This window comes from Asterias amurensis, chromosome 19 (genome assembly GCF_032118995.1).
Source record: "Asterias amurensis chromosome 19, ASM3211899v1".
NCBI lineage: Eukaryota > Metazoa > Echinodermata > Asteroidea > Forcipulatida > Asteriidae > Asterias > Asterias amurensis.
The window spans coordinates 13804608-13822657 of record NC_092666.1 but is presented as its reverse complement, the minus strand read 5'-3'; the positions used below and the strand labels follow the sequence as shown (position 1 = coordinate 13822657).

The 18050-nt window shown below is 38.4% G+C and overlaps 1 protein-coding gene across 1 annotated transcript in view; it reads right to left on the bottom strand.

The window, feature by feature from the left end:
• The window catches only part of LOC139951564 (uncharacterized), a 29067-nt gene extending 11849 nt beyond the window's left edge, over positions 1-17218 (bottom strand). The window contains exons 1-10 of the mRNA XM_071950508.1: positions 17019-17218; positions 14763-14863; positions 13579-13713; positions 10564-10671; positions 8897-9010; positions 8122-8346; positions 6961-7077; positions 5012-5278; positions 3261-3368; positions 1686-1928 (exon numbers count right to left, since the gene is read on the bottom strand). Coding sequence (XP_071806609.1) covers positions 1686-1928; positions 3261-3368; positions 5012-5278; positions 6961-7077; positions 8122-8346; positions 8897-9010; positions 10564-10671; positions 13579-13713; positions 14763-14850 — 1405 coding nt within the window. The 5' untranslated portion in view covers positions 14851-14863; positions 17019-17218. The remainder of the gene's footprint in view (positions 1-1685; positions 1929-3260; positions 3369-5011; positions 5279-6960; positions 7078-8121; positions 8347-8896; positions 9011-10563; positions 10672-13578; positions 13714-14762; positions 14864-17018) is intronic.
• Positions 17219-18050: the final 832 nt, after the last annotated feature.

Below are 18050 nucleotides of genomic sequence, written 5' to 3'. Positions count from 1 at the left end.
CAACAATGTTACCAAATTATTCAAAAAATTGTGTTGAAAACAAAACCAATTATGTGAGGTACTTTATTAACTGAAAGTTTGCAGAAAATGTTGCATTTAGTTCAAACATCTGTTAGTATGATTGAGTGTTCTACTAAGATTCCTCCGGCCATGCCAACCAAGGCGTTTTGTTTACCAACAAAAGAAAGGTCTATTAAAGGTCCACAGAGGCTCCAAAACAATGCTGCATGTATCATTTTCTCTAGTGCTGGGCGAACAGTGAAATTTTGATATTCAGATACCGCTGGCCAACTATCCGAAATTAATCGGATATCGAATGTTTTTTTCCCGCCGCTAGAGGGCGCTATTAAAAATAATAAAAACAAATTTTAAAAAAATCTTTTTTGGGCCGCTAGAGGGTGCTGTTCGTTTGTGAATGAGTTCGTATGAGCAGATTGATTTTAGTTTTAGACAGTGTCACTCGGTTCATTCATAAAAATAACCAGATCTAATTTAAAGATGGCGATTTGCTTTTTCTTGATTGACTCTACGTGAAGGAAAACTTTCGTAATCTTTGAACAAATTACGTCAGAAATGTCACTGTTTTAACTCTTCACGGAGGTGAGCATAGTTAAATACTTAATTTATGCTGTTTAATGCTGTCTTAATAGAACTTTCATAAGGATTCAGACAAAACATTCCTATCAGGTGTCTCCCGACGTCAGCGGATATTCGTATATTAAAAGAATATACGGTTACTTGGTTGTAATTACAGAACTATCCGGTTTATAAATACCAATCGCGCCCTATGCGGATATCCGGTTAAGAAAAAAAAGGCATTCGCCGTTACGGATAGGAAAACCTCTCTGCCATTAACCGGATATTCGAATAATTCGCCCAGGCCTAATTTTCTCGCAACCCATAAATACACACACACATACACTCTTCTCCATTAAGTACACTAGCATGACTGGTTATCAGTTAGACAACGCATCACCTTCTTTAAAGTATTCTTTAAAGGCAGAGTGGACACTATTGGTAATTACTCAAAATAATTACTAGCATAAAACCTTTCTTATGATTACGAGTAATGGGGAGAGTTTGGTGGTATAAAACATTGTGAGAAACGGCTCCCTCTGAAGTGACGTAGTTTTTGAGAAAGAAGTAATTTTCCATGAATTTGATTTCGAGACCTCAGATTTAGAATTTGAGGTGGCGAAATCAACCATACGCACACAACTTTGTGTGACAAGGGTGTTTTTTCTTTTATTATTATATCGCAAGTTCGATGACCGATTGAGCTCAAATTTTCACAGGTTTGTTATTTAATGCGTATGTTGAGATACACCAACTGTGAAGGCTAGTCTTTGATTATTACCAATAGTGTCCACTGCCTTTAAAATACTTCCACAATACATTACAGAGTCTCTAAACTTCAATAGACCTGGCCGGAGTGGGCTCTGCTCCAGCCAGAATCTAACAATCTCTCGCACTCACAAAAGGGCAGGGGACTGGTCCGTCTCAGTTGCTGTCCCCAATGCTGGAACTCTCTACCAAATCACATTCGCAATACACACTCACTCCAGACATTCAAGAGTAAATTAAAAACACATTTGTTCTCTTCTTGTTCATACACTTATTTTTTCGTAGCTTTCTTTATACTAGCGCATTGTGTCCGTGTAAAATGCGCTAAATCTTATTATTACCTTCTCTTGGGTCAGGTCTGATGTTGACTCTGACCGTCCCTTCGTTGGGTCGGCCAAGCTGACCACCGGCGAGGACATTCATCCCGACAAGAAAGTATTCCTCTGTTCCTATTTCAGATATAGTATCTTGCACGATGGGAATGCTAAACTGGTATACATCCATGTATTGTGTCATAAGGGTGTAGTTAAACATTGGCTGGTAGTCCGCATACTCCAAGGCAGTTCCATCTAAAGTGTAAATCTCTGTACAAAAAAATATTAAAAAAAAAATAATTGAAGGGAATAGTGTACCATACAAATTTGCTTCTGGAGCAGTTGTATGTCTATGCAGGAAGAATACGTAATCTGCAATAGTAATACACAATCTGAGAACCCTTACTAATAATAATAATAATAATAATAATAATAATAATAATTTATTTTTAATGTAGCGTCTTTCATGAAAAATCTCAAAACGCTGTACAGTGTTTTACAAACGTTAAGCTAAAAAGAGTAAGCAAAATACAGCAAAATTACACTGTACAATAAGAACGACAAAAACAAACAATGACAAACACCATAACGAGACAATCAACACAATTATAACACCATAGAAAAGGCAATGAAAAAAAAACAAAAAAAAAAAAACAACAATAATAATGTTACTCTCAGAAATGCTTCTCAAGACTCCAATTTTTGAGTACTACCATGACTACAGAACTTTGAAGTGAAAAGTTCCTCAAAATGCGTTATATACTATCCAAAGCCGCTATACTCCTTACCAAGTGTTTCTATAAACATGTATTCCATTAAGTTTCAACGTCATTACAATTACATGTACATCTCAAAAACTATGGTTTCAGAGGGAGCCGATTCTCACATTGTTTTACTATCAACAGCTTTCCTGTATGCTTGTTAAAACTATTTTGAGTACAGTAACTAAATGTGTCCAGGGGCCGCTTTTAAAAAGAAGTAAGGTACGTCCTAGGGATATTACAAACTTGGGTTTAGAGGGACTGGAGTGGATTTCACAAAAAGTATTATCTTGAGTTAGGACGAGTTACTCTTCCTAACTTACAAACTTAGGACCACCTTAAAGACAGTGGACACTATTGGTAATTGTCAAAGACTAGTCTTCTCACTAAGTGTATCTCAACATACGCATAAAATAATAAACCTGTGAAAGTTTGAGCTCAATTGGTCGTCGAAGTTGCGAGATAATAACGAAAGAAAAAACACCCTGGTCACACAAAGTTGTGTGCTTTCAGATGCTAAATTTTAAATTCTAAATCTGAGCTGGTCTCGAACTCAAATTCGTGAAAAAAAGTACCTCTTCCTCGAAAACTATGTCACTTCAGAGGGAGCCGTTTCTCACAATGTCTAATACTAACAACCTCTCCCCATTACTCGTTACCAAGTAAGGTTTTATGCTAATCATTATTTTGAGTAATTACCAATAGCGTCCACTGCCTTTAAGGCAGTCCAAAATTAGTACATTGTGTAACTCTTTGTGAAATCCCCCCCCCAGTCATGCCAGTGCCTCTAAACCCAGGCACAAGTGACGTGTGAAAAAAAAAACCTGTTTGAGGCACTTACCTATTTCAGTAGTTATGTTCAAGTCACCGATGCGATATATAGTGATTTCAACCTCTCCCCTATTCTCATTTGTTACATAAGGCAAGGTACCAGCAAAGAAGACAAATGCTAAAGATAAAAAATGTACAAGTAGTATCGATTACCATGCAAAAAAAAATTGCCCGAAGACAGGAGGAGGTCTTTCTCAAACAGCGGCTTGGGCTCCCGCTCCAGGCTTCATACATTTACATGTATATAATGCTGATGTTTGAGCCACCGCAAGCAGGCAAAATACAAGCTGCTTCAAAAATGTACAGGCCCAGAGGTCGGGTTACACTCGCTGCATTTCCACTGCGTAATGCAGCACACAAAGCCCAAGCTGGAGACAGAGCCCAAGCCGAAGTTTGAGAAAGGCCCCCAACATGACATACCAGGGTCAGGACCAGTTAGCTTAGCTTTTCACTAGTCCACCGTCTTTTTCACTTGTCCAATCTTCAATGAAAGATGGAAGCTTTTTAAACTGAACTAGCAATTGAGTCGGATCAATTGGAGAGAATTTTAACGGGTCCTCTGGCGTTTTAATTGGCATTTGGCCAGCAGAAGGTCAACAGCTTCGCTACTGGGCAGCGCGCCAGAATGACCACCTCTCGTCACTAACCCCTGGGAGGGATGAAATGAGAAACAATGCTGATTGGCTCCTGAAATTTTAAGATTAGTTTTAAGATATTTGCATGTTGATCACACTGGTCGGCGTTTTTTATGACACGAACACAGTTTTAAAAAACAAAAATATTCTTTAAGACGAAAGACATGCGTGCGCGCGTAGTAAAGATTGAATATACTATATACGCTCATTTAAATGTGCTTGCATATAGCACATTTAAATTTGCCAATTCCAGGGGTTGGTGATCTTGCAAGGCATGCTGGGAAAAATGGCGTGGCAAGATCGATCACCCCTGGGAACGAGGTTGGAAGGTCAGGTAAGATGAGGGTAGAAAATCAGCTTTAAAAAACTTCACTACCGTGGAGGGAGTTCTTAATTGGTCTAAATGTTTCGACTGGCTTGCTCTTGTCTTCCAAGCCAATCATTGGGGCTTCATCTTGAACGAGGATTTCTGAATTCCGGAAACTTCAATTCTGGAAAGAACTGTCCTGCTTATTTATTACTATCTGGGGGAAAGTTAGAAAATTGGCTTAAAAAAACTACAGAGGAGCGATTTCCTGAAACTGATCTCATCCTAGTCATAAGGTTTATCGCAAACAGCAAAATATCAAGAGAGGGCGCTGTTGAACCCTAAGAAAGATATAGGGCATGCGTGGGCACGTCGTGCATGACAACATACACTGCCGATAGCAAATGCCTCTCTTACCTTTTCAGTCTCCTGACGATGACTAAAGCAAGCTAGTCGAAATGTTGAGACCAAAAGAACTGACCTCGCCAGTCTCCTGATGATGACTAGAGCAAGCTGGTCGAAACGTTGAGACCAAAAGAACTGACTCCGCGATAGTACAATTAATTACGATCCCATAAGCTAAAGTAGTAGTCCCAGCCTATTTTCTATACCATCCGCCCGGGTAATAGTTAAAAAGCAGGAAGGTTCTTTTCAGAACTGAGAAGTCTCCCGAACACCCGAACAATCTACTCCTAGGTAGTAGAATAAAGAAAGACAGTTCTCTAAGAACAAACTCTACCCGGCAAGAAGATACACACATGGTGTTACCGCAAACCAAATATACAGAGATAAACAGATTAATCAATTATTGGGTCTTACTTGAAAGTCCGAATGAGGGTCCATTTTCAAAATCTAGATCATCATCAAGTATCTCAACCTCGACTTGCCCAGAGTTGCCACTTCCGCTGGCGTTGAACACCGAGTACTCCACGTAAAAGAACCTAGAGCCCTGGACTATCAAGTTGTCAGTCAGCAGAACGCGGACCCTCAGCATATATTGCCCGAGCATAAACGTAAAGTTTCTGTTTCTAATCGGGAAGTAGTCCAGTTCCCCTGGAATCAGCGAGACATCCATAGTACTGACAACTGGAGAGAAAATGAAAGATTGGTGATTTTAAAATTTAAAAAATGTCATAGGCTATTGATAAAAAAAAATGAACTGAGCTCGAAGCGCTAAAGCTTGCGAGCGCAAAGCGTGAAAGCTTGTAAGCGCAAAGTGTGACAGCCTGCGAGGGCAAGAAGCTTGCGGGTGCGGGCACGAAGCCTGCTACATACATTTATCTTTGGTTTTGAAAGCCCTTCTCTGCAATATGGGGTTTTCCATATGCTTTTATCTTCATTTTCTTTCGAATTTGACCAAATTATAAAAATAAAAAAAAGTAAAAAAATTAAATAAATTGAATTGTTTATTAATTGTTTGGGGGGTAGGGGTTAAAAAAACAGATTACTGGTTACAAACGGTGAAATCCTTGGAGTAGGGTTATCCTTAATTGGCGGCTACATGTGACTGTGGCTAAGTACATCCTGTACTTCAATGATGCTGCCAACCAGCCATAAGCCATAGCCAGACACGGTCATAAAGGCATATACCCTTTGTTTTTTTTAACCATTTGATTGTTTTAATCTTATACAAATGAAGATGTACACAAATATATAACTAACATCCGGAAATTTCATTTCAAAAAGTTGCATTTTTGAGATAGCCTAAAAGGTTTAAAGTAAGGGAACTAAAGACACTGGACACTATTGGTAATTGTCAAAGACTAGTCTTCTCACTTGGTGTATCTCAATATATGCATAACAAAAAAATACTTGTGAAAATTTGAGCTCAATTGGTCTTCGAAGTTTGAGATAATAATGAAAGAAAAAAACCCTTGTTACACAAAGTTGTGTGCTTTCAGATGCTTGATTTCGAGACCTCAAATTCTAAATCTGAGGTCTCTATTAATCAAATTCATGGAAAATTACTTTCTCAAAAAACTAAATCACTTAAGAGGGAGCCATTTCTCACAATGTTCTAGACTTACTATACCAAGTAAGGTTTAATGCTAATAACTATTTTGAGTAATTACCAATAGTGTCCATACTGCCTTTACCGCACGGTCACGACCCTGCAAGGTGTTTAAACGGCCGATTAAGACCCATTCTCAAATGCCACTTTGGTAAAAAGACGTAATAAAGTAGGAAACTCTGTAAAAACTTATCTGTTGCCTGACATCTAGCACTGTACGTGTGGTGCTTTTTTATGAGATTTGTAAGATATGTATTTATCGTATCCATAGGCTTAAATGTCGCGGCGAGATCGATCACTACTGCAAACAAGGTTGTGGTCTTACCCACACAAACGTATCTGAAAACAACCGGTAATACTCAACTCCAGCTGGTCATTATCAACCGTTAAAACCAAAATGCATTTCACTGTACAAATATATATGTTTTTTTTACAAGTGACAATAAAACGTTATTCATCATATATTCATATTCGTTAAACACCCCCACATGACGCGCTCTCCACCAATAGGGGTTAGAGAAACTGTCTGAGGTATTTATGAATAGAATTTAATGAAATAAATGCAGCTCTAAAGCTGTTTGAGTTGTCCAGTAAACCAAGGAAAGGTATCGAGGAAAAAAAAAGAGCAAACAACTTATTGAAAAGAACCAGCGGTCAACAACTCAGAACACTACTCAAATGAGTTATTCACATGGTGTTATCGCAAATCTTTCTTATAGTTATACTTCCACCATGCAAAGTTTCAAATTCTACTTACATACTGTTGTCGTCATTTGGTCGATCGGACCGGATCTTAGTAATGTAACTTCAGCAAAAATGTCAGACTCTATGGCAAGTACATTGTTCGCCAACGGGAACACTTCTACCGTGTCCACTGCAAAATAAAACAAATTTTTCAAAGAGTTGCCGTTTGTGGAAATTTTATACAAATATAACAGGCGTGTTATTTCATCTTTAAACATGCATGAATTGGCAGGGCCAATTTCATTTTGCAAAGGGCGTTTCCATTGGAAAATCTTAGAGGCAATGGGAAACTTTTTTTGAAGGGCGCCTGGTAAGGCCAAGACCAGGGGCAACTGAGGCCATGTCACAGAATATAATCACAAGTAGGCCTGGGCAACTATTGAAATTACTACTTGAGTCATGCTTTAAAGGCAGTGGACACTATTGGTAATTACTCAAAATAATTATCATCATAAAACCTTTCTTGATTACGAGTAATGGGGAGAGGTTGATAGTATAAAACATTGTGAGAAACAGCTCCCTCTGAAGTGACGCAGTTTTTGAGAAAGAAGTAATTTTCCACAAATTTGATTTCGAGACCTCAAGTTTAGAATTTGAGGTCTCGAAATCAAGCATCAGAAAGCACACAACTTCGTGTGACAAGGGTATTTCTTCTTTCATTATTATCTCGCAACTTCGATGACCGATTGAGCTCAAATTTTCACAGGTTAGTTATTTTATGCATACGTTGAGATACAGCAACTGTGAAGACTAGTCTTTGACAATTACCAATAGTGTCTACTGCCTTTAAATAGTCGCGACTAATTTTTATTTCTACTTAATTACTACTCGAGTCATGCCTCAAATAGTCGCGACTAATTTTTATGTCCCAAGATGCCTTGCGATCATTATGTTTGCAGCAGGCACAATTGTAAAAATCACACTGGAAAGGATTGAAGTATTTTGGCACTGATTTTATTTTGCAAAGGGCACTTCCATTGGAAAATTATAAAGTGTCTGGGAAATCTAAAGGGGCACCAAGGCCAAGACAAGGGCAAGAGAGGTCATGGCCTTTGTGAAACTTCAGGCCCGGTTCTACCAATCAAATTAGGGGTGGGGGTAACAACGTGGTTTAGGTCTAGAGGGGCCATGAGGAATATGCAATGGTGGATGTAGGCAAACTGGCAATACGTACAAGTCGTGTCTAAAATTTGAATGCGGGCAGCTCCGTACGGTGACTGCACAGCTCCATTGCTGGCGTTGAAAAGCACCACCCAGAAGTCAACATTCACGGGCGTAGTACTGTCGATGATATCTATCCCTATTGTCAGGTTCGAGATGAAAGGGTCAAAGTTCAAGACTCTGGACAGCCTTCTGTAATTGACATCCACCACGGCAGAATCATCGGACGTTTCTACGCCTACAGCCAGAAATATTATAATACTATTAATAATAATTGGAGCAATGTAAAATGGAGACCCATTTTGGTTTTTTACTCATACACCAATGTGGTTAGCACTGTATACTCAGTACTTTCCCGAGTCCTGTGAAAAACATATCACAGGCATGTTACTCGGGTGGGATTCGAACCACCGACCCTTGCAATTCTAGAGCAGTGTCTTACCAACTAGACTACTGAGGTTGCCTGGTAGCTAGAGGCAGATTGAATCCTATGTTTTGGCAGCGGGTACCGCAACGATAAGAGACGTTAAATTTGCATCGGGATAATAAATATTAATTTTTGGTTTTTACCCATACACCAATGTGTGTTAGCACTGTATACTCAATACTTTCCCGAGTCCTGTGAAAATATATCACAGGCATGTTACTCGGGTGGGATTTGAACCCACGACCCGTGCAATTCTAGAGCAGTGTCTCACCAACTAGACTACCGAGGTTGCCTGGTAGCTAGAGGCAGTTTGAATCCTATGTTTTGGCAGCGGGTACATCCATGAAGAAATAATACTCACGGACACTTGTAGATTTATCCAGATATCCAGTGCGGAATACTTTTAGTTTGACCACCCTGGAAGTTTCAAGTACTGCATAGTTCAGCTCCTCAAATGATAGATAAGTGGCAGTCTCTGCAATAACAATAATAGTAATCACTGGGACTTTAACATTTAGACCGATCAACATCTAGTCGTCCATATCGTCGCCGTTTTCACAAAGTGGCGAACCCGCCCACGCAGCTGAAACACAACGTTTTGATAAAAGCGCTCTTGAAGTTATTCCAGTTTTGGAAAGTTGTTTTCCCCGGTCATTCAATATAAAAAGTAACTAATATTTATTAGATACTATAGTGTAAAAGTTTTGTTCCATGACTATAGATACATATTTCTTTATTTTGATATACCTTTTAAAGAAATGCTGTTAGGGTCCGAACTTATTCGGCAGTTAGTGAAAACGCTAATTTGCATACGCCTTTGCTTCACCGCACACACAGGGTCGGATTTGTCAGTTCGTAGAAACACATTTAAATGCGTGTGAACACCAATTCGCGTGCGCGTGCCACCCCAGACATCACACACACATACCAGTGCTTGTGTTGGTCTTGTTTGTCTGGTATCTGTGGTTGGCGTGCGCTCCTTAACTTAAGACTACATGTACCACACACAGTGGGAGGCTTTAATATACACATTACATTGTGGCACGAGGTGACAACTCAACACGCGCATTGTAATACAATTTAACCCTGGGGAAAAGGTTATTCGCCTGTAAACGTGAAAACGTGAAAAAAACATAAGATGATTCGCGCGTCTACCCCAGTGCAAAACCTCTGTGTTTTGGCAGCTAACTAGAAAGTGTATACATGCATTCTTATCACAGTGTTAGCCAGAGGGGTGTCTGGGTGTCTTTTGGACACCCTGTTTTTAATTTGGACACCCTGTTTCATCTGTCATTTACATGTAAATTTATTGTAAGTGAACAATTTGGACACCCAGTTTTAAAATTTCCAGCAAATTTGGACACCCTTTTACCAAATCCTGGCTAAAACCTTGATTCTTATGATGCCTCTTTCACAGAGCCCAATTTCACAGAGCTGCTAAAGCACAAAATTATTCTTAAGCAAAAAAATCATGTTTATTAAAATCAGATTACCAGCCAAGACTCCACTCAATTGTTATGCAAAGTAAGCAACAGCTTTATATACCAGTCACAAGCAATGAACATGTCATGAAATTTTGTCCAGTAACGTGTAAAATAAGCAAGCTATTTTCATGCTTAAGGCACCGGACACTATTGGTGCATGTAATTGTCAAAGACCAGTCTCTCACTTGGTGTATCTCAAGATATGCATAAAATAACAAACCTGTGAAAATTTAAGCTCGATTGGTTATCAGAGTTGCAAGATAACTTACTATGAAAGAAAAAACACCCTTGTCACCTGAAGTTGTGTGCTTTCAGATGCTTGATTTCGAGACCTCAAATTCTAAACTTGAAATCAAATTCGTGGAAAATTACCTCTTTCTTGAAAACTTTGTCACTTCAGAGGGAGTCGTTTCTCACAATGTTTGATACTATCAACCTCTCCCCATTGCTCGTTACCAAGTAAGTTTTTATGCTGATAATTATTTTAAGTAATTACCAAATTTTTTGCCTGAGCAGCTCTATGAAATTGGGACCAGGTTATTACCTTGACAAGTTGCACCTGCGAAGTCTGGACTACATAAGCAGGTTCTCCCAGCGGAGGGAAGCTCCACACAGGTTCCTCCGTTCATGCAGCTTGGATCGCACAACTGATCTACAAAGTTAAAGGAACTTTACAGAGTTGGTTTTTGCTAACAAAAAAGTTGCTGACAGTGTAAGCCCTTTAAATGTAATCCACCATTATATATAAACTGACAAACCTGTAGAAGTTTTTTTCTCACCAAGTTTTTTTCTCACCAATTCTGTAATGTTTCTTTGTTTAAGAACATTGAAACAGTGAAAACAAATTTGAATTTTTGAAGTTAGCACGGCTCTGCACTTAAAGACACTTAACACTATTGGTAATTGTCAAAGACCATTCATTTCACTTTGTGTATCTCAACATGCATAAAATAACCAACCTGTGAAAATATGAGCTCAATTGTTGGTCGAAGTTGCGAGATAATAATGAAAGAAAAAACACCCTTATCACATGAAGTTGTGTGCTTTCAGATGCTTGATTTCGAGACCTCAAAATCTAATTCTGAGGTCTCAAAATCAAATTCGTGGACAATTACTTCTTTATCGGAAAACTACTTCAGAGGAAACCGTTTCTCACAATGTTTTATACGTCCAACAGCCTCTCCATTTATGCTTTTGAGTAATTACCAATACACTCTAAGAAAAAAATACCCAATGTTGCGTAAAATTTTACTCTTTGTGGTGTTCAAAAGGGAACATGGTCGTTTGGAGGGTAAAACGGTACGCAACAGGGGTTGCGTCGTAATTTACTCAATTTCTGTGTAAAACGGCTACCCAACTATGCGTCAAATTTCTTACCCAACTTTGTTGTGTCAAAATGTACCCAACAACCGACTACCCATTACTCAGTAGTTGAGCACCATAACCCCTAGTGTTAAGTAAAAAAGAAGTAATGCATTTTGGCAGCAAAACGGACACTACTAAAAAATTAAAAAAGCCATATATACATTGAATTGGACTGGACAGTATAATTTCCGATTAATATATGGTGATCACAACCCTATAACCACCTTGCATAAAACGACCGGAGTGTTTGTGTACATTCAGGGGGTGAAAACGAAAACAAAGTTCTCGCGAGCAGACTATAAGTAAAAATCTCTTTTTAGAAGCGGTGTTGGCTCTGAAAAGAGCCGTTTGGTTTTGCCAAACCTGTTATTGACGAAATTGAAGCTGCTATCCGCGTATTTCCTGGTGATGCATTTCTCACTTCAACAGACTGTTGTACCTCAAACATAATGCCAAAATTCTCTCAACTGTGGTTAAATGAACATCAGAACATCAACGACCTGCAACATCAGAACTATGTCCACCCCATCCACCTTTGATTGTGACTTGTGCCTGCGACTTGTATACGTCCGTGTGTAATGTGCACGTTGCATTATGGGTAAAATGGTTTCCACGAGGAGCAGTTTACCCAATTACGTGCAACATTTTACCACAAAAAAAAAACATGTTCTGCTTTTTTTAGTACGTCGCAAGGTAAAATTGACCCTGTGGCGAGGAAAATGTGTTTTTGTACCCATAAGTTGCTTTCACTGGCGAATTTTTGTATGCAACTTAAAAAGGTACAAATTACCTTCTCGAGAGTACTAGCCAAAAAGCCACATAGCCCAACATTGCGTAAGAAGTTACTCAACTTTCGTACCCAGCACATTTACTCAGCAAGTTTTTACACTTCTTTTTTAGAGTGTAGTGTCCAGTGAAAAAACTGGTCTTTGACAATTACCAATTGTGTCAAGAGGCCTTTAAAGGGACACGTTGCCTTGGATGAGGCAAGTTGATCTATGAAAAGCGTTTGATCCACACAAATATACCTCGAAATTGCCTTTTTTTTTTTCTTTTACTTTGTCAACTAACGCTACTGTCGGCCATTTTGTTGATGCCACAAATAAGCATGCAATGTTATAATAACATGAATAAGGAAAACCACGCAATTTCAAGGCCTTTATGTGTGGATCATTTACATGTATACCTTTTAAAACATCTTTCTAACCATAGGGCCTGCATTAAATAACAAACGGTTTCAACTGCTTTTCATAGACCAACTTGCCCGATCCAAGGCAAAGTGTCTTTACATTTACATGCAATTGGAGAAAGTGACGAGCGTGGACGACAGTAGGCATGTACGTTGGTAATTGGATCAATCAATCACTCAAATTAAAAAATCAAAGTAACTAAGCGGTAATTTAGCCCTAAAAGGTCAATTAACAGTCATCCTGTTTAAAAGCATAAAACACTGGCCACCAAACCCATTAAATACAAATTAGACTTAAAAGGTTGCCATGGCGATATCAAATGAACACCGCACCATATATTTGTCATTGCCATTATGGAGTCAGTTGCAAATTATGGGAGGTAAAGCTCAGCAATTTTTATTACGACTTTAAATCTTCAAGTAATTTCGGCATAATCCTGATCCCAACGCAAAAAATACCCAACTATTAGCACTCAGTCCAACAATAATAATTCTCTAAAACATGTAGTTTGGATTTCCAAGGTTTGGAGGGTTTTTAGGGATTGAAATTAATAATAATAATATGAACACGTGATGCACATGGCGCAAGGATGAAACACAAAATTAATGAAAAGCAGCTGTGAAAAAATGGGTTTTGAGGGCCTCAAAACACTGGACCGCAGGCCCGAGGCAAAGTGATTTCAGCGATGAGCCAGTAAACTTACGAGCATACAAGTCTGGCGGTCTTGTGTTTTTTAATATGAATATTAGCACCTCATTGCATTACACATCTATTGAAAGCCAATAAGAGAAATGACATCTTCTTATAAACGTAGTGCTTGTTCTAAAAGCATTCAATGTGAAATTGTGTACAGATTATAGTGCTCTTCTCATTTTGATTCCATGCTTGTAACAAATTCTCTCGTCCAGTAAAAGTTTTGAGCTACAAACCCTGCATGGTTGTGGATTTTCCCCCCAAGCTCGATCCCTGTTTTTTTAAAAAGAAATACACATTTTTGTAGTTACCTTCACAGTAAAAGCCAGTGTAGCCAACTTGACAAACGCAGTAGGAACCTACAGTCCCTACAGTTACGCAACTTCCACCATTTTGACACAAAGGATCCAGGCCTACTCCCCCACTCTCTGTACACTGTGAAGTAACTGTGGAGACAATAGGGAAATTAGGTTAACCCTCCTACTATGTTTCTGTTAACTTTAAAGGAACGTTACAGAATTTATAAAAAAGAAATCAGGAAGATCACATTTACATAAAACTTACGCGGTCTGATGATGATGATAGTTGAAAACATTCCTTGAAATATTTCGGTCTGAAATGTCATATTTGATGAGAAATAAATAATCTAACTTCGCGTTTGGCGTTTATCACTCAGTGAGCGCTTTATTCATTTTTATTTTGGCATTGATGCAATGCAAAATGTGTAATCGGCTTTTCACTAATCTCTCGTGACCCAGATGGCTGATCGATCTTAAACCTCAACAGGTTTGTCAGTTTATGTATGTTAAGGATTACATAAAGAGCTTAATTTGTGGTGATTTATTTTATAGCTGCTTTTGTCTGTTCATTATAATCAATTATAATCAGCACACAAATGGCACATTGGAAGGGGATTGTAATAACAAAATGAAATATGAATTTTAAATTAGCAATGGGAGTGGACAAAATATTTTCAAATACACTTTGTGCTAGGCCAAGAAAAATAAATAATATGTTGCTCGTCCCGCCCGCTCCAACTTTGGATGCCGCATCAACTTTTTTTTGTTTTTAAGCAATAAAGAAAATAAAAAAATAAAAAACAGGGGAAAAAAAAGTATTAATAAATAAAAAACTTTATAAAAAAATCAATTTTCCGTTTTAAGATTTTCTCACAAGCAAATCTCTTATGAGTGGTGGATTTGTTTTTTAAATATGTGTATCAAATGTTACTACAAACTATCTGTTGTCAAAAAAAATGTGGCTGTAACGCTAAAAAAGAAAAGGTCTAATATGGGGGACCTCCCTTACTTGGTCTTAAGTTTAAATATTGGGGTTTTTTTTAGGCTGCTTTTGCCTTTAGATGGACAAATTTAATGAGCACAAAAGTGTAACATTGGAGGGGATCGAGGGGAGTGTCATAACAAAATGAAGTATGTTAAACTTTAAGGTGGAAAAACATTTTTTTTTATGGTTTCCTGATGTTTCAATCACTTACCTATACTTGATATTGTGCCTACAGATCCAAAATACGACAGGACAACCACAACTGTGCCAACGAAGATGGACAATTTGAATCTTGCCATTGTCGAGGAAAACCTAAAAAACTAACAAAAGAAAAGATAATCTAACATTTTACTAATCATCAATCATTTACAAATCATAAATTTTTACTGTTCTTAAAACTAGTTATTGTCTTTATATTTCCTAGTGAACGCGGTCAGTGATGTTTTTAAAATTTATCTGCTGATTCATTTGAAAAAAATTCACTTATTTTTATTTTATTTTTGTTTTGTTTGGTGGGGGAAAGAAAAGTTCTTACAAATTTTATATTAATTAGTAGATCACTAGTAATGAATACAGTAAAAAAATTATGAAATCCATACAAAATGTACAAACGACCTTTAATCCCTAGTCAACAAAATTGGTGAAATGTTGCCTTCGAATTGGGCAACTTGAGCTGGAATTATGCATTTTGTTCTGAATTTTTTTTATAAATCAATGGCAGGCCAGGTTACTTCACAGAGTAAACGGAAAACCACACTTTCTTTTTTTCTAGATCAATAAAATAAATTGTAAAATTCTTTCCAAATAGATTAAATTGATAACAACAATGCTTTTTTAAGGTCCAATAAATCACTAATCCAAAGGCAACGTGTTTCTTCTATTCACTAAAGCCCAGCATACAATTGGCTGTAGTTAAAATTTGTGTCTATTTTGTATACTTTGTTGCATATTTCTAATAAAACAGTCAATCAAAAAGTGTGGGGGGGCATCCATCTGATATGCTGTGTCCCCCCCCCCCCCTCAAAAAAAAAATCAAAAAAAACCAGGGGACATGCGCCCCCCCCCCAGCCTCTTATGTATGTAGTCTTACCATGGAGCTATACATACGTAGCTCCATGGTCTTACCATGGATGGTGGGGTTAATACTTGTAGGCTACTCAGTTTCAACCACAGGTGCAGTTATTTTCAGAACCACCACTTCTCAAAAGAGATGGATGATGCATGCCTACATTTTGTACATGGATGGTATTACCGCCCGCAAACCTTCGCCCCATCAAAAGTGCAACATACGCTGGACTCTCTGCAAGAAGTGGAGGGATTCCAACCATGCTATGGTCCAACAGATTGGCACGATGTGGCTATACAAACCTCACCTACACATTATGATCTTCCACCATGCCAAGTTTCAATCAAATCTTGCAGATGTTTACAGAAGGTCGTTTTTCTAGCGCCACACAAGTTAACAGTAGCATACACTGGGATGGCCGGCACTGTCTGTATGTAATCAACTAATCTTTCTCAAACAGTCAATTCAAAAGGTTTTCATGCATCAGTGACAACACAAACCCACACAACAATACGACAAGGCTACTGTATACTGCTCCATGAATCAAGGAAGTACATAATATGCACATTTCTACTTATGAGTAAACACAGACCCTTTAAAAAGACACTGGACACCTTTTTGGTAATATTATTAAAGGAACACGTTGGCTTGGATCGAACGAGTTGGTTTAAAAAGCGTTTGTAACCGTTTTTAAAAAATGCATATATGATATGGTTGGAAAGATGTTTTAATACAATGATCCACACAAGTTTGCCTCGAAATTGTGTGGTTTTCTTTTTAGGCCTACTGTGCGAACTAACATGGTCGGCCATTTATGGGGGTCAAAAATTTGACTCCCATAAATGGCCGACCGTGTTAGTCGACAAGCTAAAAGGAAAACCGTACAATTTCGAGGCATGGTTGTGTGGATCATTGTATTCTACTTTTACATTATCTTTCTACCCACATGCATTTTATAAAAAACGGTTACAAACGCTTTTCAAAGACCAACTCGACCGATCCAAGACAACATGTACCTTTAAATACTCAAAATATTGTTAGCATTATAAACACTTACTTTTCTTAACTTGGTAACAACATGTAGAAATAGAATGCAAGCATCTGAGAGTACACACCAGACCTTCGTGTGATTGATGGTGAGACAAGGAAAGGGCATGAAGGGTGTTTTTCTTCTTCCATTAATTATCTCGGAACTTTGACGACCAATATTGCGTTCAAACGTTTACTGCACAAGTTTGTTATTTTGTGCATAATGTTGGGACACACCATGGAGGAAGAAAACACTTTTCTCCATGGATAGGCCTACACCAAGCCGTTGACAATTTGTATACCATTACCAAGGGTGTCCAGTGTTAATACTTAACGTACCGTTGCTACAATGTAAACCTACTTCCAACTCACGGCCAGATCTTCGTCGGTTTCCAACCACTGAGCCAATGTCGTCCTTGCTCTATGGTGCTGTCACTAACTGTCAATGTCCCTTGACTTTCCAAAGTTATTCTTGTTGAACTACAAGTGCAATTACAAGCACTAGACTTCACCAATAACTGGTCACTTGACAGTGAAATGATGTATGAGGAAAGAATATCATGTTTGAAAATTTGTACCTAACTTGGTATGTATTCCTAGATAGAAGTAAGCTGGTATTATTTAATGGCCATCTATTCTATCGAGTGCAGTCAGTCGTGCAAAACACTCGCCACTCCTCAAGTCGTCCCTAGACTTTACTCAAGTCCCTATCCCGTGCCATCACCCGAAAACTATTGTTTTGACGACGGCGCGGATAATGCTTAGGGACCTCTCGCACGAAAACGAGACTTGAATCAAGTCTAAAACGTTGCGGCATGAAACTGCACTATTTTTGCAATGGTAGTTTTCTGTACATTGTGGACACATGTGTGTGTATTGTATAAGATGACGATCGTTGAACAACTCATAAACAACTAAAATGTATGTGCGCTCAAGCGTGGCCACATGGTACCGATACGGATGACCTCATTTCAGAATGGGTGTGGGTGTGGTTCAAATAACCACTATAGTTTGATGACTATCGAGTGCAGTCTACTTCCCTAAAAACTTCATTCGTATACCATGACCTGGGGGGGGGGGGGCAATTTTATGTTATCCTTTTTGTATGTTATAATAGGCCCTTCACAAATCAGGAGACAGTGGGACACTTCGGGCAATCAAGAAGAGGAAAACTGTTGGACAGGAGAGAAAATCACACTTCATGTAACGATTGTTATTCTTTCATGAGAGTATGGAAATAAATGTATTCTTGAATTCAATTGAAATTGAAGTCATTTGGGATTTGGGGCCCATACCCGACAACTTTCCTTTTCACCGATTGTAGTCCGGCGGCGAAACAATAATTTTAAGGCCACACGTCACAGAGAAGAAAAAAGGTCGTCCAAGAGAATAATGTTACAATTA